Here is a 23,721-nt window from a genome sequence, read left to right on the forward strand (position 1 = left end):
ACACTTCATACAGATGCCTGATAGACTCTTTCCTTGGTCAACTATGTTAATGCTCTGCTTGTTAATAATAACAAAATTCCTCTCAATTTACTCCATCCATTCATAACTCTTGCTCCACCCTGTGATCCAGTTATCTCATGAAAAGATAAAACTTCACAAAAATCTCAATGACTTCACCATCCAAATATACTTTCTCCACATCTGAGTTTTCATCCATTGTCTTACAATTTCTTGCACAAAAAAACTGGTTATCCTTTAAAACAGATCAATGTCAAAAGGCAATCAATTATGAATTTCTGAATTTTTGAGATGAGGATTGGTTATTTGTATCATTTGGATTCTTTGAACTAATGTTCTCATCGTGTCATTTTCATTCTAACCACGATGTCATTGGTCCTTGGTCAAGGACCTCATGGTGCAGTTATTAGAGCACTTGGAAAAATCAAAGTCGAAGGTTCAATTCTCGATGTGGAAAACCAAAAAATACAATTGCGAATTACACAGGCCCTCTATCCAGTCATGGCTGATGGAACGAGAACATGCTACTCCAGTGAAGTAAATAAAGGGTTCCGTTGGAAATTCTGTCCAAATTCCCAAGTTCGACAAAAACATTTTTGAGTTCAACAAAATACATCTGCAGAAGGTCGGAGGTTACATCGACCAAAACGTTGTGAAAATGACATTCAAGATGAGAACAGTAATCTGAAGAATCCAAATACGAATAAGTAATTCTGTGAAAACAAAGATTTTTAATCAAACATGTATCGTCAAATAACTAGGAACATAACTACAAATGTTGAAAGATTTAAAATTACATGAGGTCAAAGGAAAACACAAAGATGTGAAGCGCAATTGATTCAGATTCATCAACATGTTGTGCATAATTCATCAACATGTCGTGCATAATTCATCAACATGTCGTGCATAATTCTATTATGCACTATCCACCTGTAAAAAAAAATCATTTTGAAAAATGTATATCTATATATAAAGTTAGGTATGTGTCTACGTTTCTATGCACACAATTCACTTCTAATCTAATTAACCGATCATTATAAATTTTTTTTTTTTTTTGGTAGCAGGAAGTTAGAAGGATCTAATGCGTATCGCAATTCTACCAAAGACTTTCACTTCAGGATTTACAATTCAATTTGGATATGAAGTTCAATATCCTTTTCATTTTGAATCAATATCTAATTTCCCTTACTTCATGATTTAAAAACTTTTATGATTTTCGATGTTTATTGCATTTAGCAAATTAGGTATAAACCATTTATAATATTTGCTAATATTTTTTCTCTGAGGAGATGGATAAACATTGAAAACCTATAGTTTAAGGAGATATACTTATTGAAATGTATTCTTTGTCTTGCATTTAATAAAAAATTCTTGATTTGAAATTTAACCATTTCACATCATAAAATTTAAATTACTAAATTGATTTATTTGCTCTATCTGGTATATTGAGTAATTTTCATTTAGCTGGGATTGTCTTTATAAAATATTACAGCCAATAATATTTTGTAAGACCGAAAATCACTGGATTTCCATACCAGTAGATCTATTGCATTCCATTATTCTGAAGTATGTATATATTAGTGGTGAGGCGACTCCAATCCAATAACCAATCTAAATTTCCAATTCTGATTCGATTCCCGATTCTAATTCTTTTTATATTTATAAATATTTAATTAGAGATTTGTTTTTTTTGTAAATTTTCAAATTATTGCCTAAATCCCCGGGTAATTTCCGGATATATTTTTCTCAAATGTTTTCCTTGTAATGTATTGCAAATTGAAAGACAACAAAAGGTTTATTTTGATTTAAACAAAGCAAAAATGTATTAGTTCGTCGTTAGCGTACAACAATGCTACCTGAAAGTTTTTATAAACAGTTGAAAATAGTCGACGATTGGTAGGTAAAATGAGAAAAAGATGGAAGAACAAAATATTAACAACGCCTCCCCCCCCCCATTGTTACGAACAAATTTTAAAATAATAATGTTACTATTTAGAAAACCATTTTAAATATGGAGAGGGTGTTGGGTTTTGTTAACTATTATCTGTCTTCCTTCTATGAATGTTTAAATTTTATTTAATTATATAAATTTGGTGGTTTATTAAATTGATTTGCTTTGCTGTAAAAAAGCAAAACAAAAACGAGATGCAAATAATAACAACTAGCAGGACCTGTGGAAATTCCACAGAGAACTCATTCATATGTAATATATTGATGTTGGTATTCATGGCGTAAATAGAGATGCTCTGATATTATTGTAACTGTATTATTGCAAAAGTATTTATCTAAGTTAGCAAGGACGCCAGATCATTAAGTACGCTTAAATATGATATTTTAATTGTTGCAGATTTCGTGTTCTATCGATTATAAAGTTGTGATTTCAAAAATAAAGAAATATATCCATATGACTTGAGTTCCTTTAGCTATAATCGAAACCAAAACCAAAATTTATGAAGAATTCTTGATAAAATTATTTATTTAAAAAAAATGGATCACTGAAGTTCGATCAGCTATAATCGAAATCGAAACCAAATCTTATAAAGAATTCTTGGTAAAATCATTTATAAAAAAAAAATAAATTCAGGAAAACTCGTACCCGGAAAACTGGTCCCTTTTGTGCTAGGTAGGAAAATTGGTCCCCTATTGAATAAATATCGATTGAAAACACATTTTATGACCGTTCTTGAAGAAGATATTGTTTTTTTAAAGATACTATACTCCCCATAATATTTTCCAAAAAATATTTTTACTTGTTTACTGTTTAAAAAAAAATTAAATTGATTTTTCTCTAAGTGTTCGTTTTCTACCCAGCTTTGTAATTTTTTCGTGGTTCAACTTATTTTAAAGAGTTTATTTAGTTTAAAAAAAAAAAAATAATGTCGAGTGTGACTTTTGAACAAAAAATGTCCGACATGAGAGAATCACATCTTACGAGTCTCGATAATCACTCCAAAATAGAAAATTAAAGAAAATACTGAGGTAGATATAGTTTTAAAATGAGCCCTCCTTCCAAAAGGAAATAAATTTTTATATTTTTAGGTAATGTCCAGGATCACTGCCCAGAAAGAAAAAAAAAAATCAAACTACCGGAAATGGATGTGGTTGATTATGTAATGAAACCGAACGGAAGACACGAAAAACGAAACCATATATTTATTAAAAAAATTATTTTAGTTTTTAACATTTTGTGTGTTATTACGAAAAAAAAAGCAAAAAAAAAAACACTTCTTGAATTATCAAAAAATAAAACATTTTATTTAGCTGAGTTCACGAAACAACAAAAAGCAATTTTTCTTGGTGCGTTTAACTAAACTGTCGCCAGGTGGCCCCTCTCAGTCAAAAAACATTTAAATTATTAATTTGTTGTTGACCCTTCAAAGTTGTTTAATCCCAAAACATGTTTCATTTAATTATTTATTTGTTTGGAAAAAAAAAGAAGTTATTTTATTGTTTTTATTACAAAATTGTTTTATTAAAATTATATTTCTTACGCCGACTTTTAAATAAATGTTTTTACAATTTTATATTGATACATTTTTATACAATAAATGTTTTTACAATTTTATATTGATACATTTTTATACAATAAATGTTTTTACAATTTTATATTGATACATTTTTATACAATAAATGTTTTTACAATTTTATATTGATACATTTTTATACAATAAATGTTTTTACAATTTTATATTGATACATTTTTATACAATAAATGTTTTTACAATTTTATATTGATACATTTTTATACAATAAATGTTTTTACAATTTTATATTGATACATTTTTATACAATAAATGTTTTGGTTTTCAAATATTTTTTGTTTGAAAAAAAAAATCTTATTTGTTACTTATTTGCCGCGTTATTTGACCAAGAAGAAATTGGAGTTATCGCCTCCTAACAATAGCCGCCATCTGTATACTGCAGGTGTCCCCAAAATGACTTTTAAATGATCCCCTCCCAACGTTAAGAATGGCTTTTGAAATAATAGCCTAATTATTTCAGTGCAGTACCCAAAATACATAAGTATCGTGTTTTCATTTTTGTTGTTTCGTAATAGCACAAGAATTGTTTAAACTAAATTAATTCTTCTAAATAAAATAATTGCTTTCTTTGATAATATGTAAGTGTTTTCTTTCTTTTATTTTTGTTTCGTAATGATAACTCAGAAAATGTTAAAACTAAAATATTTTTCAAAATAAATTTGTTTTCGCTTTTCTTGTCTTGACTGTGATCAAGTTTATTTTTTTAAAACAAGTTAAAAATAATTGTTTAAAATACTATGGGGGTGCGTAGTCGACTTTAAAAACAATATCTCCTTCAAGAAAAATCATGAAATGCATTTTCAATCGATATTTATTCAATAAGGGACTAGTTTTCCTACCTAGCAAAAAGGGACGAGTTTTCCAGGCACCAAAAAAATAGATGACTTAAGTGCCATCAGCTATAATTTAAACCGAAACAAAACTTAAGAAGAATTCTTGGTAAAATTATTTATTATAAGAAATGGGTATCCATAATTAAAAAACAGTCACTCGGATGTAATCGTGACACACAAAATAAATAACACACACGCTATCATATTAATATATAGTGTTGTTAAAAATCATAAAAACCGCACTCCTTTCCTACTACTAACCCTAAGTACGGGTGGCAATACGAAAAATATAGTAATTACATGTGATTTTATGATTTTGCTGATCGGCCTTAGAATTAGTGGTAAAATTACTTAATTGTTTAAAAAGTTATAATGTACCAAAATGGGATCAGTTTACATAATATTTATATGCATAACTGAACACCCATTCTAAATTATGAAATAACGTTTCAGTATGTTCACACTTAATCGCCTAAAAAAAGTAGAATCTCATATGTTTTGGGTATTTTAAATGTAAATGAAATTTTTTTTTTTTTTTTGAAGTTAACAAACTTCTCAATGTTTGCTCTTCCAAAGTTTTCATAAACTTGTGAGATTTCCATCTATATTTTCACTTGTGCCAAACCAAACAAAATATAAGGAAACATGAAATATTTTAAAGGATGTGGTGATCAGACAAAACCAGCGGCAGGAAAAAAATGCCAAGCATGTTAAATCTTTGATATTAAAGTGCGAAGACTCTAATAGACACCATATGGCCATTAATCAAATTAGGTGTGAAAAGCTTTCTAAAATCTGTAATATTGAATAGGCAAGTGAACTCTAAAATATTGACTTTGCTTACAATAAAAACAAATTAAATTATGTTTGGACAGTCTGAAGATTTCCTTGCTTCCAAAAAGATACCATAAAACTTTAATTATTTCAGGAGAAGCCTGTGACAACCATTCCAATGTACAGCTGGCGCCAGCGAAATTTACCCACCCCCAAAAAGTTCCGATTTTTCCGATTCCTATTATATATGTATATATAGAATGATTAAATTACAATTCTGCTCCATTAAACGATGATATGAACATTTTGAAACCGGTAGTGGTCCATCCATATGTTTAAGCAGTGATCTGAATGAAGGCTATATGTTGTTGATCAGTACACAGCTGTAATCTTCTTCAGTCATCGGCAGAAGGGATGCCAAGCCCAACAGCAGAAGTAAGTAGGTCTGGATGACGAACAGCTACAAAGGCCTGCAGCAGCTACATCATTCTCATCCTCATCTGAGATTTCACAGTTTGCCAGTTTTGCTCTCTTCGTCAACTAAGGTTTCTTGTTTGGCTCCAACAGCAACGACAGGTCCTATACCATCTTTACCAACAACGCCACCTTTCTGTTCTGCTGAAGCTGATTTTGTTTTTCTTCATCTGTGAGATAGGGGCTTCGCTTCCATGTCGACGGTTCCTTGCGTCTCTTCATGACTAGTGAAAGGTTCTGCGCTATCTTTAACAATATGGTCGCCTTTCTTTTCGGGTGGCACAGTTTTCTGTTTTCTTTGCTTGAGAGTTGGAGGTTTGCGTTCAAGATCAACAGAGCTCGTTACAACGTTGTCAACTTCTGGGTTGGTTGCTATGAGTGTTGCAGGTTTTAAGATTGCGCAAGAATCCTTTGACGATTCTGAGTGATCCACCTGACCGATTCCAATTACACCTGTAGCTGCTTGACTATTCCCATCCACGTCATCTGTGTTTTCATCATTAATGTGGGTACTGAAAAATATTTAAAAAAAAAAAAAGTGTTATAATTTATTTTGAAATTAAATGACAAAATGGCTATAAACAGGGTGTGTTTTTAGGGGTGGCGAACTTTAAATTGAAAACTATTTTTTTAGTTTCAGATTTGGCAACTATCAGTTATTTTGAGTTCAGCTTCATTTGGCAATTCATCATGAAGAGACTGACACTCAAGCAGCGTTTGCAAATTGTGCAAATTTATTTGGAAAATCTTTTTGAAACATTTGATGAATGAATAATTTCATGAAATAGACTTGTTAACTGATCCCATGTATATGCTGATGCACAAGACATAATAGACCACTTAGAAAACAGTTGAAGCGTTATTGCCGAAATACATCCTCATTTAATGTATACTTTGTGAAAATTGGACGTCTAGATTACACTATATATGCATGAACCATGGGGCCACATTGCCGAAATCGTATTTAAATTATAATTAATTTTATTTAAATTATAAATGCCAAAAATTAATTTGTATAATGAAAATATTTTTCTGTGATTTATTTTAATTTAAAGTTCACCACCTGCAAAAAAAACATCCTTTAGTTTCGTATTTTAGTTTAACAAAATATTGCCCCAATACTTATCGCTACATAGCTAAAGATGAACATTTTTTAAACTTAAGGTAGACAACTCATATTATATTCTTCAATTTAAAATGAATTAGCCTCTTGTTGATTATTGTTTTTAGGTGATTCTATGAAAATGTTTCATATTTACAGTTGCCTGAGCAAAAGTAAGTCATTTTTTTTTATATATAACTATATTGTCATTATATATATACAAAAAAATTTTTTTATATATAACTATATCGTCATTAACACAATACAACAATATAACAAAAAATTGTCTTGTAAAAAATAAAGTTTTGTCAACTTAAATGCGATTGGGATCTGACTTCAAAAATCCGACAAATTTTATATGTTTATATATATTATATTTTTATGTCTTTCATCGTATTCGATTTTTACAAAACTTTATATTCAATATTGATGTACATGAATAAATACAATATATTGTGACACTATTATAATTAAGATATTTTTGATATGATTATGAACACTTAAACAAATATACAATCATTTACTTATTCTAATTGTACTTGTAATTGTCTGATTATTCACCTCAATGTCATCCTAATCATATGAATAATATAGATATTAATGATATCATTAATATCTAATCATATAAATAATATACATTTTATTGATATCATATCATATAAATAATATACATTTTAATGATATCATAATTATCCTAATTATACAAATAATATACATTTTAATATCATTAATATCTAATCATATACATAATATACATTTTAATAATATTATTAATACCATATCATATAACTAATATATATTTTAATATCATTAATATCTTATTATATACATAATATAGATTTTAATAATATTATTAATATAATATCATATAAATAATATATATTTTAATATCATTAATATCTAATCATATAAATAATATATATTTTAATGATATCATATCTAATCATATAAATCATATATATTTTAATGATATCATTAATATACTTATTATATAAATAATATACATTTTAATGATATCATATATCGTCATAAATAATATACACTTAATCATATCATAAACATCCTAATCATTTAAATAATATACCTCTTAGATGCTAATTATATAAATAATATATATCTTTAGCGTGACTGCCTAGGGGAGCGATATTGCTTCCCATTGGATTGATTAAGACCTTCTAAAACACTGAGTAAGGCCGGGTAATTATGCTGAGATTGTCTGTTAAGCATTAATTGGATCCCGGACAGCAGCGAGTAACCTATCAAAAAGGATGGATTTATTGTGTTTTTGTAAAACACATTTTTTTTTGTTTGAGAAAAGTGACAAGAGATGTCAGATTAAAGAATGAAATCATACATTCATGTGGCCTGACGAGCCTGTCCGCAGGATGTCTGGATTTATTGTGTTTTTGTAAAACACATTTTTTTTTTTGTTTGAAAAAAGTGACAAGAGATGTCAGATTAAAGAATGAAATCATACATTCATGTGTCCTGACGAGCCTGTCCACAGGATGTCTGGTTTTCTGAGTGCGAGAGGTCAAAGTGTTAACCTTTTGAACATGTGAATAAATTTAAGTTCTGATCCCAGATTTGCGAGCCTTACAAAGGTGCACACATGCAAAGGATTTGGAATTCCTCGAGGGACGTGTTGAATCCTGATTGATCTTGTGGATTTCTCCAACCAACCCTTTCCCTTGGAATATAAGCGAATGCCCGAGCCGAAATTATTAGATTGAAGCCAAATCTTGAGAGAATCACACGCACCCAAGAAGCGCCACTCTTCCCCTCAATCACGGTCGCCGTTGTGGAGAATGAAAAATAAGATTTCGGACTGTTTTCTGGTGTAATCGAACTGAACAATTGTACATATGTAAAACAACTGTAATTTTCATGAATTAACTTTAGTAGACTAGAATCCCCTGAGTTTGTTTTCTTTTCGGCTTCCATGAGAATCTAATTGATTTTCAGCAGACATCAACACAAAGCCTGTGATGCTAAGAATTCTGTTAAGCACTCCTGGAAGAAGACGATCATCAACCATTGCAGTTTCAACAGGGTCAGAGGCCACATCTGCTGACCTAAGGCGGGAGGCTTACAATATCTTAATCATATATATCTTAATCATATATATAATATAGATATAGGTGTATCGTAGATATCCCAATCATATAAAGAATATATCATAAGGATGTCTCTGACATGATTAAGATGTATAAGTAAGATACATCTTAAATATATCCTAGCCATCCTAATCATATAAATGCTATACATCCTAATTATATTATAGACATCGTAATCATATATATAAACTATATCCTAATTATATTGTATAGTACATCTTAGTTTTATCATGTTAATATAAATAATGTTTATCATAATCATATCATAGACATCCTAATTATATAAACAACACATTTTAATCATAAAATAGACATCGTAATCATATAAATAATATCAAATCAAACCCATAAGTATATAATCGATATATAATTGATACCGCTCTATTGCTTCATCCTCAAAAGATTTTTGCACAATTTCTGAATATGCAATCCTTCCATATTGTCTCACACACACACACATACACAATTTCAGTTTTATATATTAGTGTTGGGACGATTAATCAGTGGTTCATACATCTCCGTTGATTAATGATGCGGAGTGTTATTCACTCAGAGAACTTTTTAATGAACAATTTTGTTCATGTTTCTCAGTCATCAAATCATCCAAGTTTTATGAAAGTTTTAATATTTATCTAATCTGTATAATAACACATTAATCTGTGCATACGTTATCACCTTTCACACCTATTAAAAAATAAGCTTGGCCGATTATTATTGGTAGTTCTAATATTTTTCCCCAATTCCAATACAATTACTGATTCCGTTCTTAATTTTCGATCTAGATACAATTACCAATAGATTCTTTTTAAATTTCTAAATATAGAATTGTTTTTTTTTTTGGGGGGGGGAGATCATCGTAAAAACTAATGTAATATTTGAGCAAACGTAAAAATACATGAATATGGAAAATTAAATTTTAGAAAAAATAAAAAAAGGAATCGTTTTTGTCATTGGAAACTAGTTTTTGATTTCGATACCCCAAAATATTTTGATTTATTCGATTTCAGGCTCCAATTCCGGTTAATTGTCCCATCATGACCAATCATCAAAAATGAAACGCTAAAAAGTAATACTAATTTATCTATAGTCGTTCGGTGTCAAAAATTTTGATTTTGCGCATTTAAAAATGAAATGTTGTCTTTTTCATGAACAGGATTCTATCGTTGTCGACATTAAAGTGACATTCAAATGATAATTAGCTAATAATTATTTTTGAACAAGTGATTTTTTTTTAAATTGGTACGATGAATGTACGAATTAAAATGTTATAAAGTGGATTTATTTAAAAAAATAAACACTGAATTTTCACAAGGTAAATGATATTTGAGGGGCTTTCCAAAAGTAATGCCTCCTATTCTTTATGCATTTAGGACCTGAAAGTTTCAGATATTGACGATATAAAACTCTAAAATAGCAACTCCTGTCATGCACGTGCATCAGAAGCAGAAATGCATCATTGAATTCCTAGCAAAAATGCATTGAAAATGGTAGTGACTATGTAGAGAAATAAATTCTGGAACACAAACGGTTGCTCGTTTTAATCGTAGAACTCCCGCCTCTGTAGTTCGTCAATGTTTTTAGTTAAAAAGCAGGAGACGTTACTTTTTGAACGATCCTTGTAATCTATAAATTTCAAATTTAATATCATAGCGATTTGGCAAAGATTGGAATTCTCTGGTGAAATTTAAATTTCGATCAAATGCTCAGCTAGGATTAAAAAATAATGTTGTTATTGCTTTTTTTTTTTAAAAAACATTTTAAGCATGGTAATATTAGAACAAAAGGTGCCTCCAGAGCACTGCTAAAAATATCCCAGTAGACTTGGCTTGGGGATACGAAGGTAGATAGCGTCAACTCAGCCTTCCAGAATCTTTTTCACTCTCGAGAGATAAGGCATACCTCTTGTAATATCTATGCAAGTAAAGCAAAGGTTGTGCAATACCTATCCGCATCTCCCTTGAAATGTTATGACTTAAGTATAATGGTAAGGAGAAGTCCAGGTCGACTGAAATGTTGGGATGAGTAGAGAGAGACTGGTGTTATTTCATGAGTTATGGAGGAGAAATACTGACAGCAGTGAAAACAAGATGTTTTCAGAAAATCCGTGGCATATTCTATAGAGACCATAAGTTCGTAACAGCATCGAGCAAGGTGTAAGTTAGTATCAATATCTGTTGGCCACAATCTTGAGGAAAAAGAAACATTGAAGGTTATTTTTCATCACCAAACGTGTGAAAGGATTATTACAAGACTGGGCTAGTGTTCAGGAGAGATGGAGAAAAAGTATAATTTGTCAATAATCGTTGTTTCAGTGTAAATTGGCTGCAAGCTATCTGCTATTGGAAGATGCAAGATGTTTTTTTGTTTTTTTTTACATAGACGTCACCACTTATTGGCTGCAAGCTATCTGCTATTGGAAGATGCAAGATGTTTTTTTGTTTTTTTTTACATAGACGTCACCACTTATCAAGGCCGATAGGCCACTCAAGGATAAGGGTTAAAGAGTGTAGAGTAGTCAAAAGGACAATATAGTAATCGATAGTAATGGAAGTTCGGTAAATTTGTTAACTTAAGTGGAACGGCTCATCAGAAACTTGTTCACGTTGGACTTGAAGACAACCATATTATAGAAAGCAGGAAAACGGAAGACAATTCCACAGGCGTGCAGTTCTAAGAAAGAAGCTTTGATCATGGAATCTATGTTTAGGTTTAGGTACAGATAAAGAGTGGGGAAAATTATTGATAATGTTTTCAGCTAGTCTAGTATTTCTTGTGAAAGTTTGGCGAGGGGGGACCATAGATTGAAGCTCAGTCGAACACTTTCCATGAAAATAACGATAAAGCAGAAACAAACTCGCAACATCTCTTCTGTGAGACAGAGGTTGCAGCAAAGAGAAAAGGGCATCTCCCACCAGGCCCCGAAGTCTATTTTGAACTCTATCAAGGCAGGACAAGTCATTTCTAGCAGCTCCTGCCCATATGTGGCAACAGTACTCCATCCTTGGACGTATCTGGCTCTTATATAGATAGAGAATTGCATCAGCAGTGAGATATCTACTGGATCGATAGAAGGATCCGACCATTTTTCCAGCGGCCTTGGCAACAGATTTGATGTACGTATTCCATTTAAGATCAGGAGTAAAGGTCAAGCCCAGAAGCCTGTCAAAACTTGAGGCCTCCCCAAGACGAGAGCCATTCATTTCAATTGATGCCAGATGGGGATCAGAACGTTGATGATGTAAAGATAGAAGCTTGGTTTTAGATGCATTAAAAGTAACCAGCCACTCCTTTCCCCATTGTAAAATGTGATCAAGATCAGAGGAGAGAGAATTGGAGAGAACTTGGTCGTTTACTGTCTTAGATGTGCTACCATAGATGGTAGTGTGATCAGCAAAAATGTCTACGAATGATGTAAGGATGTGATTTGGAAGATCATTAATGTAGATCAGGAAAAGAGTTGGGCCCAGGATGGACCCCTGAGGGACTCCAGCATTTATACTGTGAGCTTCTGATTTTTGCCCATCAACTACTACTCTTATGAACCCATCAGAGAGAAATGATTTAATAATTGAGAAGACATTTCCAGCAATACCATAGCTGGAGATCTTGTGAAGTAAACCTTTATGCCATACCCTATCAAAGGCCTTTGATATGTCAAGAGCAATTGCCCTAGAAAGGTTGCCTCTGTCGAGAAATTCGCTAATCCTATGAGATATAACTGTAAGCACATCTGCTGTAGATCTAGCAGAACTGAAACCATATTGTGTCACTAAGAAGGTTATTTTTGCTGAGATGGTTGATTACTTCTCTATTTAACACAGATTCCAGCAACTTACTCATGACACACAGGAGACTTATTGGCCTGTATTGAGAGGGGGATGAACGATCACCTGAATTCTTAAATACAGGGCATACTGATGAGATTTTCCATGGTGATGGAAGCAATTCTCCTTAAGACAACGTTTAAACAGTTTTGTAAGTATGGGTGCTAGTTCTGGTTGAAGTTTTTTGAGTACTATAATTGGAATATCGTCAGGGCCGGTTGCTTTACTGGAATCAAGGTTTTTGATTAGCTTGGCAACATCACATACAGATATTTGTATATCACATAGTGTATTTTCTGATACAGGAGGAAATATTGGGGGTTGGCAGCCTTGGTCGCAAAGGGTCGAATTAGCTGCAAAGTTCTTGGCAAAGAGTTTGGCTTTGTCTGATGCTGACGAGATTAACTCAGGTCCATTGATGATAGTTGGGATGGAGCACACACTTCTGTTCAAGATTCTGTTTGCAATTTGCCAAAACTGGTGGGAACCAAGCCGCTGCTCAGCTACTTTGGACTTGATGGACTGAGCATACAACTCTCTTGCGTTCTTTATTACTTTCTTACAATGGTTGCTGGCAGTCCTGAAAGTGGCTTTAGTTTCCATACATCTATTACGTTGGAAGCAGTGGAAAAAGTGATTTCTGTGCGCAATAGCAGCAGCACATTCTGGAGAAAACCATGGCTGGCTGTTAGGTTTTTGCTGGAACTTTTTCGAGGGTATGAAATTGTCTATACCTACAATTAACCATTCTATCAGGTCTGATACTATAGACGACACATCCTTTTTAAACATGGAACGCAGAGGAAGATCCGATATAAATGTACGGAAACTATCCCAGTCAGCCATAGTGTATCGATATACTGTACGATGGAGAGGTACGTCAGAGGACATTACATTTCATTTTTATCTTAATTGATACCACTGAGTGGTCGGAAGATCCAAGAGGAGACAGAACGGAAACTGAACATAGTTCAGGGCAAGTTGTGAGAAAGAGGTCTAGGAGACTTGCATACTGGCCGTCATTGTCGGGCACACGGGTGGGTTCGTGAACAATCTGAGTGAGGTCATATGCAATGGAGAAATCATGACAGAATCTCCCCTCATCATCGGTCTTGTTTGAGTGGGTCAACCATTCGACGTTGTGAACATTGAAGTCTCCACATACGTGAATGTTAGCTGAAGAATATGCTGATAGAACTTGGTCAATTTTCTCAGATATGCTTTTAAAGATAGTAACTCTGCTGTTATGGGGGCGATAGAGAGTAAATATAAATGCCGTAGTGTGAGCTAGTACTACTCGGAAGCACATATAGGGCAAGTTAGGATCTTCTCTGGAGATGTCCCTACCGCATGGAAAGCCATCTTTTATATAGGCACATATTCCATGCCCATGGCGATCTTGGGGGTCAGTTTTGGAAGTTAGGTTAGAGTATCCTTTAATTACGAACTCATTTAGGGAAATAGTCTGTCCAATTCCAGTTTCACATAAAAAGAAAAGGTCTGGTTTAGTCTCCTGTAATTGCGCTTCAACCTCTGGAAGGTTAGAACGTAGACCCCTGATGTTGGAGAAGGAGACATGGTAGTGGGGGTCTACGTTGGAAGTTTCAGATCCGGGTTTACAAGATAATGAAGAAGATGTTTTTTGGCAAGTTGTCAGTTTAGTGAAACTGATAATGTAACTTGTTTCAAAATAATGCCTTATTCTGTCACAAGATGGCAGCACCTCCTTTTAAAAACTATAAAAAAGAAAATTTGTTTAACTACTTTAGTGATATGTCACATCTATGCTAACATGAGACGTGTCTCTAAGTGTGTTGTCTGCTAGCATTTATTTGCTACTAGCTGAAGTAATCATCTACGTTGAATTTCAGTGATTAGAAGCGTGTTTTGGAAATCTCCAATAAAACTTTTGTGTATCATCAAAATATTGATTTTATTTATTGTTTTCATTTTTTTTTTTTAATTAAACTGTTTTCTCTACAAAATTATATAATATAAAACATGAAGTAGTTGTTAATTAATAAAAAAAAAATTTGCACTGTTTAAAAGAATAAAGTCTCCTTTCCACTTTATTGGTCCCAAAGTTTAGTGCATAAATTAAAAATTGGTCAATGCAAAGTATGTGAGCACGTAAGTCTCAACTTGTTTTGATAAAAAAAAAACATCGAACGCAGTCATTTATAATTAATTTGAGTCGACATTGCATCAAGAAAGCATAAAAAGCGGACTCACAATATTGTTTTTTATATACAGATTTTTCATAGAAATTGATTTATGAAATCCTCTCTTATTTTGTTGTCCGTCTAATCAAGGCAAGAGAAAATCGTCTATTATTTTATCTAAGGTGGGAGATGCATTCATACCTTTGCTCAAAAGTATTAATGTGAAAGGGGATGCAGCAGGATTGGAGGCTTATTTGTCATTTCAACAGAACATACAGATAATTCCTCTACACCTCCATAAGTATACTCTAAATACTTTCTTTTTTAACCAACTGTTATTTTTTTTAAAACAACTTTTTTTTCTTTCTTTTTTTGACGTTTCACCCAAGGCACAGGGCTACTTAGTCGTGAGCCTGTACTATTTGGGACCGGATGCAGGGATACTATTTATGGAGTTGGGCAGTGAGATGTTTATTCAGATTACACTTGAATTTCTGCATGTCACTACAGTCAGGGAAGCAGGGGGCTCGGAGGGAATTCCAAAGTGCAGCAGTTCAAGTCGAAGGCTTTACAACATCTAGGGATATCTACGGTGTAGGGGTGGGATTTTGCTGTTTGTTGGGTTTGTCGAGGATATTGTCATTGAGGGGGTTCTGGTGCTCGGTATTCGTCAGAGCATTTGCCATTGAAATACTTATAAAATAGGTACAAGGATGCCACGTTTTGGCGATGGGACAGAGGTTGGAGTTGAGTTGATAGTTCAGGACCTATTGAGTTGACGATTTTTTTTTTTTTTACATGGGGTCCACCACTTATCAAGGCCCGGAGGCCACTCAGGGATAAGGGTTATTGCGTGTACAGTAATCAATGAGATAGTATTGTAGTAATCATTAGTATTGGGGGCTTTGATAGAGTGTCTTACTTAAGGGGGCGGTTTGTCAGGAGTTTGTTTATGTTAGACTTGAAGACGTCTAAGTTGTAGTCAGGTGGGAAACAGGCAAGCGGCAGAGAGTTCCACTGGCGTGCAGTTTTAAGAAAGGAGCTTTGTTCATGGAATCTACGTTTGGATTTAGGCACAGATAAAGGAAAATTATTGTTTAGCATTGACATATATTAACTCATTGTAATCATTTTCACATCGAGGTTCGCATTCGATCAACAAAGTTAAAACCAATGCCAAATGGGTATTTTTTGTTTGTTTAGCATTGGCATAACTCATTGTAATCAGTGTTAAGTACTTTTGGAACCGTTATCTACCTATTGATGGACTCTTCCAAATCCTATATTAATTGAGAACCAAGTAATCTCATGGATATTGGATACTCTACCAATATTTTTTTTTTTTTTTACATGGGGGTCACCACTTATCGAGGCTCGAAGGCCACTCAGGGCTAAGGGTTATTGCGTGTACAGTAATCAATGAGATAGTATTGTAGTAATCATTAGTATTGGGGGTTTTGATGTCTTACTTAAGGGGGCGGTTTGTCAGGAGTTTGTTTATGTTGGACTTGAAGGCGTCCAAGTTGTAGTCAGGTGGGAAACAGGCAAGCGGCAGAGAGTTCCACTGGCATGCAGTTCTAAGAAAGAAGCTTTGCTCGTGGAATCTACGTTTGGATTTAGGCATAGATAAAGAGTGGGGAAAATTATTGACAGTAGTTTCATTGGTGAGGAGGGACGAGAGATTGGAGCTCAGACGAGCACTTGCCATGGAAATAACGATAAAACAAAGACAGGCTCGCAATGTCTCTTCTGTGGGAGAGAGGCTACAGGGAAGAGAAAAGGGCATCCCCCACTAAACCATGAAGTCTATTTTGTACTCTGTCAAGGCAGGATAGGCTGTTTTTAGCAGTTCCTGCCCAGATGTGGCAGCAGTACTCCATCCTTGGACGTACTTGGCTTTTATACAGATAGAGAATTGCATCAGTAGTGAGATAGCTTCTGGAGCAGTAGAAAGGGTCCCACCATTTTCCCAGCGTCCTTGGCAACAGACCTGATGTACTTGTTCCATTTCAGATCAGGAGTAAAGGTCAAACCCAGAAGCTTATCAAAGCATGGAGCCTCTCCAAGACGAGAGCCATCCATTTCAATTGATGCCAGATGGGGATCAGAGCGTTGATGATGTAAAGATAGAAGCTTGGTTTTGGATGCATTAAAAGTGACCAGCCACCTTTTCCCCCATTGTACCACGTGCTCAAGATCAGAGGAGAGAGAATTAGAGAGAGCTTTGTCATTTACAGTCTTTGATGTGTTGCCATAGATGGTCGTGTCATCAGCATAGATGTCAACGAATGATTTAAGTATGTGTTTTGGGAGATCATTGATGTAGATCAGGAAGAGAGTTGGGCCCAGGATGGGCCCCTGGGGGACTCCAGCATTAATACTGTGGGCCTCTGATTTCTGCTCATCAACCATTACTCTTATGAACCTATCGGAGAGAAATGATTTAAGGATTGAGAAAATATTTCCAGTGATACCGTAGCTGGAAATCTTGTGAAGTAGGCCTTTGATATGTCAAGAGCAATTGCCCTGGAAAGAAAGCCTTTGTCAAGAGATTTACTAATCCTATGAGATATAACCGTTAGCACATTTGCTGTAGATCTTGCAGAGCAGAAACCATATTGTATGTCACTAAGAAGGTTGTTTCTGTTGAGGTGGTTGACTACTTCTTTATTTAATATGGATTCCAACAACTTACTCATGACACACAGGAGACTTATTGGTCTACTGAGAGGGAGATGACTTTTCACCTGAATTCTTAAATACAGGACATACTGATGAGGTTTTCCAGGGTGTTGGAAAGCACATCTCCTTAAGGCAACGCTTAAACAGTTTTGTAAGTATGGGGGCCAAGTTCTGGTTGGAGCCTTTTCAGCACTATAACTGGAATGCCGTCAGGGCCAGTTGCTTTACTGGAATCAAGGTTCTGTATTAGCTTGGCGACCTCACGCACAGATATTTGTATGTTGCATAGCGTGTTGTCTGTTATAGGAGGAAATACAGGGAGTTGATGGCCTTTGTCGCATAGGGTAGCATTAGCTGCAAAGTTCTTGGCAAATAGTCTGGCCTTGTCTGATGTTGACAAGATGACCTCAGGTTCATTGATGATAGTTGAGATAGAACGCACGCTTCTGTTCAAGATCCTGTTTGCTATTTGCCAGAACTGGTGGGAACCAAGCCGCTTCTCAAATACTTTGGATTTAACAGACTGAGCATATAGCTCTCTTGCATGTTTTATTACTCTTTTACAGTGGTTGGTGGCAGTCCTGAAAGCAGCTTTAGTTTCAGTACATCTATTACGTTGGTAGCTATGGAAAAAGTGATTTCTGTGCGTGATGGCAGCAGCACATTCAGGGAAGAACCATGGCTGGCTGTTAGATTTTTGTTAGAGTTTTTTGGATGGTATGAATCAGTCTATGCCTTCAATTAACCATTTGGTCAGGTCTGATACTATAGAGGACACATCCTTTTTAAACATGGAATTCAGAGGTAGGTCAGATATGAATGTACGGAAGCTATCCCAGTCAGCCATAGAGTATCGATATACAGTACGGTGGAGAGGTACGTCTAAAGACTTATTACATTTCATTTTTATCTTAACTGCTACAACAGAGTGGTCGGAGGATCCCAGAGGAGATAGAACGGAACATGAACATAGCTCAGGGGAAGTTGTATACTGACTGGTAGTATCAGGCATTTTTCGAATCCTATCTAGAAGCAAGAGACTGGTGTTAGATGCACCATCCCACATGTGGCAACAATACTCCATGCATGGGCGAACCATGGCTTTGTAGAGATACAGGATACTCTCAAGTGCGAGTAGCCTTTTCGCATGGTAGAGAGAGAGCCTACCTTCCTTGCAGCAGCCTTGACAATTGCCTCAATATATTTGTTCCAAATCAAATCATATGGTATACTTAACATAATTAAATCCTTCGCAGATGAGAGAAAAATCGATTTAATTCCATTTAAACCAACTGTTTTTTAATTTCATTTTAACTTCATTTTCTATTAAAACTTGGTCCATGTTTTTTATTCTCTTTAGGTACTCTGTTTACTAAACATATATTTACATCTTCCAAAAATATATTTTAGTATTTTTCTTCAAAAACTATTTTAGTATTTTTTCTTCAAAAATACATATTAGTACTTTATCTTACAAAAATAAATTCTCACAACTTTTCCAACTCGAATAATTAAAATCCCGAAAATTTATTCATTTTTAATCCCTGGTCAATGCAAATAAATAATTGATTCGCTTTTGTTTCTTTTTTATGAAAGTGGCGCCAGACAAGGCATGAAGCCACTTGATGTAAAGAGCAAATCATAATAAGAAAGGAAAGAAATGAATCATTTCAAGATGAACGGAGCGTAAAAGAAACCCCACCACCAACGTTCAATCTCCTGGACTCAAAACAGGCTAGACAAAAAGTAAAACGAGTCCAATAGAAAAGGACTACAGAGTATGATTGGCAAAACAGTCTATCCTTACATGATTTTAAAGAACCGCAGGATTTAAAAACAAAATCTGCATGACAAATTAAATGGTTAGAAATGCAATTTCATTTTTTAATTCAGTTTAATTTTTGATATAAATAATGAACACAAATTACAAAACAAATTCACAGACAATTCGAGGAATTCAACGAAAATCGATTTTCTTTTTTTAAATTTTGAATCAAATGTTTTAGAATATTTGGAATTCTTATGGAAAAAGTCTGACTTATAGAATATTATTATTGTTAATTATTATTATTTTTTAATGTACAAAGTTTTGTTTTTCCATTTATTTATTAGCTTGGTGCAAAAATGTTTTTTGACTTGAAATTGAAAAATATTATTTTTGCATCAATTTGATATTTATTTAATTACTATAACATAGTTTTTTTTATGTTAATAATACAAAAAGTTTATTTCAGTAGGTGAGAATTTACGTCTTTAATAGAAAATTATTATTTTTATTAATACTACTATTATCATGATTATCATTATTATTATTATTATTATTATTCTCGTTGCTCGCTAGGAAGTTCTCACATAGGTCATCATCAGTGATTATAATGGGTGGAATTCTCTTGAATCTGAGTGACAACAAGTCTCTCTAGATTTGCAGTACTCTCCACTTCTTTCGATTACTTTGATTTCTCGCTGGCAATGACTATTGGACTTCTCTGGAATTTCAGTGCCAACAAGCCTCCCCAAGGTTCCAGTACTCTCTTCACTCTTCCAATGGAGGTCTGGTTGGTGCTCTCTTTCCTCAATCTTTTCAACACACATGACCATTTACAATTATTTTACGTGGGGAAGGGTACAGTTATTATTATTAATATATAAAGTTATTCATCATAACAGGTCTTGAGATCAAATTGTTGAGCATCTGAGCATTGCTCATAGCTTTAATGTATGATTCTCATGTTGCCAATGTTATTTCTTGTGAGCAGTTATATGATTACGACTTATTTTGTGCTAGCAGGTTCTCAATCGTAAAGTGATTTATACATTCTTTGATGAGAACATCTATTATGTGACAGGAAACTTTGCCAAAACCTTTTCTTGCAGTTTATAAACAGTGAGAGTTTAAACATCTACGTGATTAGACGTAATATTTCTTTTCTCACTAGGACGAGAGGAAAGACCAGAACTTAATCTTTCTTGAACTGCACATGCATCAACTGCACATGCATTTCGACTACATACGCATCTCAACTGCCCATGTATATACATTACATATATTCCAGTGTCATCCGTGAATTGGAGTCCATATTTTATGAAAGGGGGCCACCTGAAGAGATTCTCATGGACAACAACATGGCCTTCTGTAGTGGGGAGTTTCGTAGAGGAGTGAGGGATCCAGCTCAGACACTGATGTGCATATGTGCCGAGTGACAACGGCATAGCAGAACACTGCCACTGAAGCATGAAGAGGATCGCAGCAAAACAAAAAAAACAAAAAAACAAAACAATGCACGATCGCAGAGACGATCTATATAATGCAACACCAAAGGATACCATGACTGCTGCAAGCGTACCCGCCAATGCAATCCATTGCTATCGAGTGTACATCAAAGACATTAACGCCCATCAGCCTGATCGGCAAGGAACCTGAGGGCCACATGAGTTAGGGAACACTGTCTGGGTGAAGCCTCCCAATAACCAATGCCTTACCAGCTTTCAAAGAGGACGAATCACTGGCATCGTTAGTGAGGAGGCCGTGCTAGTTGATGGTACCCCACGCCATGTGAGGGATGTCCGGCCTGCCCTAAATACAAACCAGTTGGCGAGTAACAGTAATGTTGAAATCCAATGACCTGTGGATCCGACCTATTCCCTGTGATGGTACGACTGCAAAACCCAGTGCTGATGCCAATAGTTCCAGCACCCCTTCTGAGAACTCTGATAAAGATGAAGTACAGCCTGATGGTATGACTGCAAATCCTAATGGTGATGCCAATAGTTCTGATGCCCCTTCTGAGTGCTCCAATGAAGATGAAGTAGTCCAGCCAATCCCCCTTTATAAGAGTACCCATGACAAACGACCACGTCCACAATACCACATGTGTGATCCGGAGATCAGGAGGTAGTGTGAAATTGAATGTAATAATTAAAGAAACAAGCATCCACGTGTGTGTGCATTGTGTGGCCACATGACGTACCTTCAGTGGGATCAGAGAGAGATTAAAGACAGCGGCCATGGCTTTATAAGGTGTGATCTCATGGAATCGGATGAGATCACACCATACACCATGCAAGTCAGTTATTTTAATAGGAACAGACGCTGCAAGTTGAGAAAGTTGTGAGGAGGAAATTCTATCCGTAAACTTTTGTGTTTTTGTTTCTTCCAAAATACCAGCCCATTTAACTGCACATATCTACTACCATCAACGAGTGACGTCTACGATTTTCTGGTCATTGCCAGAGGAGCAAGCAAGAGCTGGTGAGAAATGTATTGCTGTGAACTCCATGACATAGGTGCACGAGCACAGGAATGGCCGAGGTCCATGTACATCCAGCAAATTGCACATGACGCCAACTGTGATCCTGAAGATCTGAGACAGCTGATGGATGATAGGTAAATCTAGAGAGAGACAGCACGTTGGTTCGAACAAGGAGCCTGACCAGCTTGATAGATGCACGGAAAGATAAAAATGAACGTCATCATTTTGTGACGTCATCCATTAAAACAAGAAGGGGATAACCCTTCTAGTGATTAACGTCATCCATCAAACCAAGGAGAAGTGATCCTTTATGGTATTTTATTTAGATAAACCGAAGGTCCACATGTCGTCTACTAAACTATTACAATTCTGATCTTGCTTGACTCCATATTATGAATATTATGAGTATAGTAGTCCAAAAAAAAAAAAAAAAAAAACAATATCTACCCTCCGTACAACTACTTCCCTACCCCCTCTATTTGATAAAATCAAAAGTAAAACCCTTAAACTTTTAACCATGTCAAACGATTAATCACTGGTCTGTCAAAGTTACGCTTTGAAGATATGTTAGAAGGCGAAAGAGGCAGAGGAAAGCCAAGGAGAAGGTGGAGAGGTAATGTTTTTGATTGGACATCTCTCAGCAGTTGGGCGTCCATCAACCAACTTGCCTGGATCGAAAGGAATGGCAAAAAATAAGTCACGTGGGTTTGCAAGTGGAAGATGCGACTCATGATGATGAATAGTCCAAATGATACAAATTATCAATCCTCGTCTTAAAAATTCCGAAAATAAATAAATAAATAAATAAATTAAATAATTACCTTTTACTTTTCGCAAAGACAATTTAAGAGAAACAAAAAGATAGCAAAAAGACACATTGCAAATCTAGGAATTCACTATATTCAGATTTTGTCAGAATTTAAAAAAAAAATCTTGGGTTAAAGCTAAAACCCAAAACAACTCTTTTTTAAAAAAAGAGTAGGATTTTTTAGGGCATCACACAGACGTCGTCATGGAGTAAAAGTAGGGCAATAGGTGCATTATTTGTGGCAGACAAAAGGCTGTAACTGTATCGCTATTTGTGCACAGTGATGTATATTTGTAGAACAAAGGGAGATCACCACGGGCAGAATAAAACATTAGCAGAAGCAGAAAAGGAAAAGAACAACATACAGCAAAGGATCATGGGAATTTATGGCAGAGATATGATATAGCCACCATATTGAAGAAAAGAGACAATTATAGCAAACATGCAAGAGAAATTTGAAAGGATGTTGCTGAAAATTTATAGATTTTGAAAGAAGGAAAAATAGTTGTAAGCAAGTGAGTAGTAGTAGTAGTAGTAGTTTTCATAGTAAAACATAAATGATGATAGTAATAGTAGTAGTAGTAGTAGTAGTTTTCATAGTAAAACATAAATGATGATAGTAGTAGTAGTAGTAGTAGTAGTAGAAGAAGAGTAGTAGTTGTAGTAAGATATTAAAGAAAGGAGGCGAGTAAATTTCTTTTCCTTGATAAATGCAAGACTGCATGCGATTCGAAAACAAAAAAAAGAAGGAAAATTACGTGTCTGAACCATCCAATGCAGCTTGTGAATAGATAGGAGAGCTAGAAGGACCGGATCTGGAAACATCTCCGTAAATGAGCTGAAGAAAGCAACACATAAAAAGGATAAAGATGGAAAAGAAAAACGAGTTACAGTTAAAAAAAAAAAAAATTAAACAATTATTGAATATTTCACAAAAATAAAGAGAAATACATAAAGCAAAAAATAAACAAAGAAAACAAACAAATAAAAAACAACAAAATAAAAGTTTAAAAAAAATAATGGTTAAATTTGAGACGTTCAAAGTGGAAATATTGCTTGTAAATTAAAGATTACCATTTCTTAAAATTAGTAAAAAAACAAAAACAAAAAAAAACAACCTATTAAGAGAAAGAAT

The 23,721-nt window shown here is 34.3% G+C and overlaps 1 protein-coding gene across 1 annotated transcript; it reads right to left on the reverse strand.

The window, feature by feature from the left end:
- Positions 1–4,578: 4,578 nt before the first annotated feature.
- LOC145294147 (uncharacterized) lies at positions 4,579–23,457 on the reverse strand. Its single transcript, XM_080141252.1, has 2 exons — positions 23,345–23,457; positions 4,579–6,153 (listed from the first exon to the last, which is right to left on the reverse strand). The coding sequence occupies exons 1-2, from the start codon at positions 23,440–23,442 to the stop codon at positions 5,808–5,810; spliced, it is 444 nt and encodes a 147-aa protein (XP_079997378.1). The 5' UTR covers positions 23,443–23,457; the 3' UTR covers positions 4,579–5,807.
- Positions 23,458–23,721: the final 264 nt, after the last annotated feature.

Source organism: Euprymna scolopes, chromosome 15, assembly GCF_053919585.1.
Source record: "Euprymna scolopes isolate OS-2025 chromosome 15, ASM5391958v1, whole genome shotgun sequence".
In the NCBI taxonomy this organism is placed as follows: domain Eukaryota; kingdom Metazoa; phylum Mollusca; class Cephalopoda; order Sepiida; family Sepiolidae; genus Euprymna; species Euprymna scolopes.

Bases quoted from the DNA above. Each gene is read 5' to 3' on its own strand.
- LOC145294147 (XM_080141252.1), bottom strand. From the start codon at position 23,442: ATGTGTTGCTTTCTTCAGCTCATTTACGGAGATGTTTCCAGATCCGGT. The intron at 6,154-23,344 runs GTAATTTTCCTT...AATATTTTTCAG, and splicing joins GCATTGGATGGTTCAGACAC to TACCCACATTAATGATGAAA.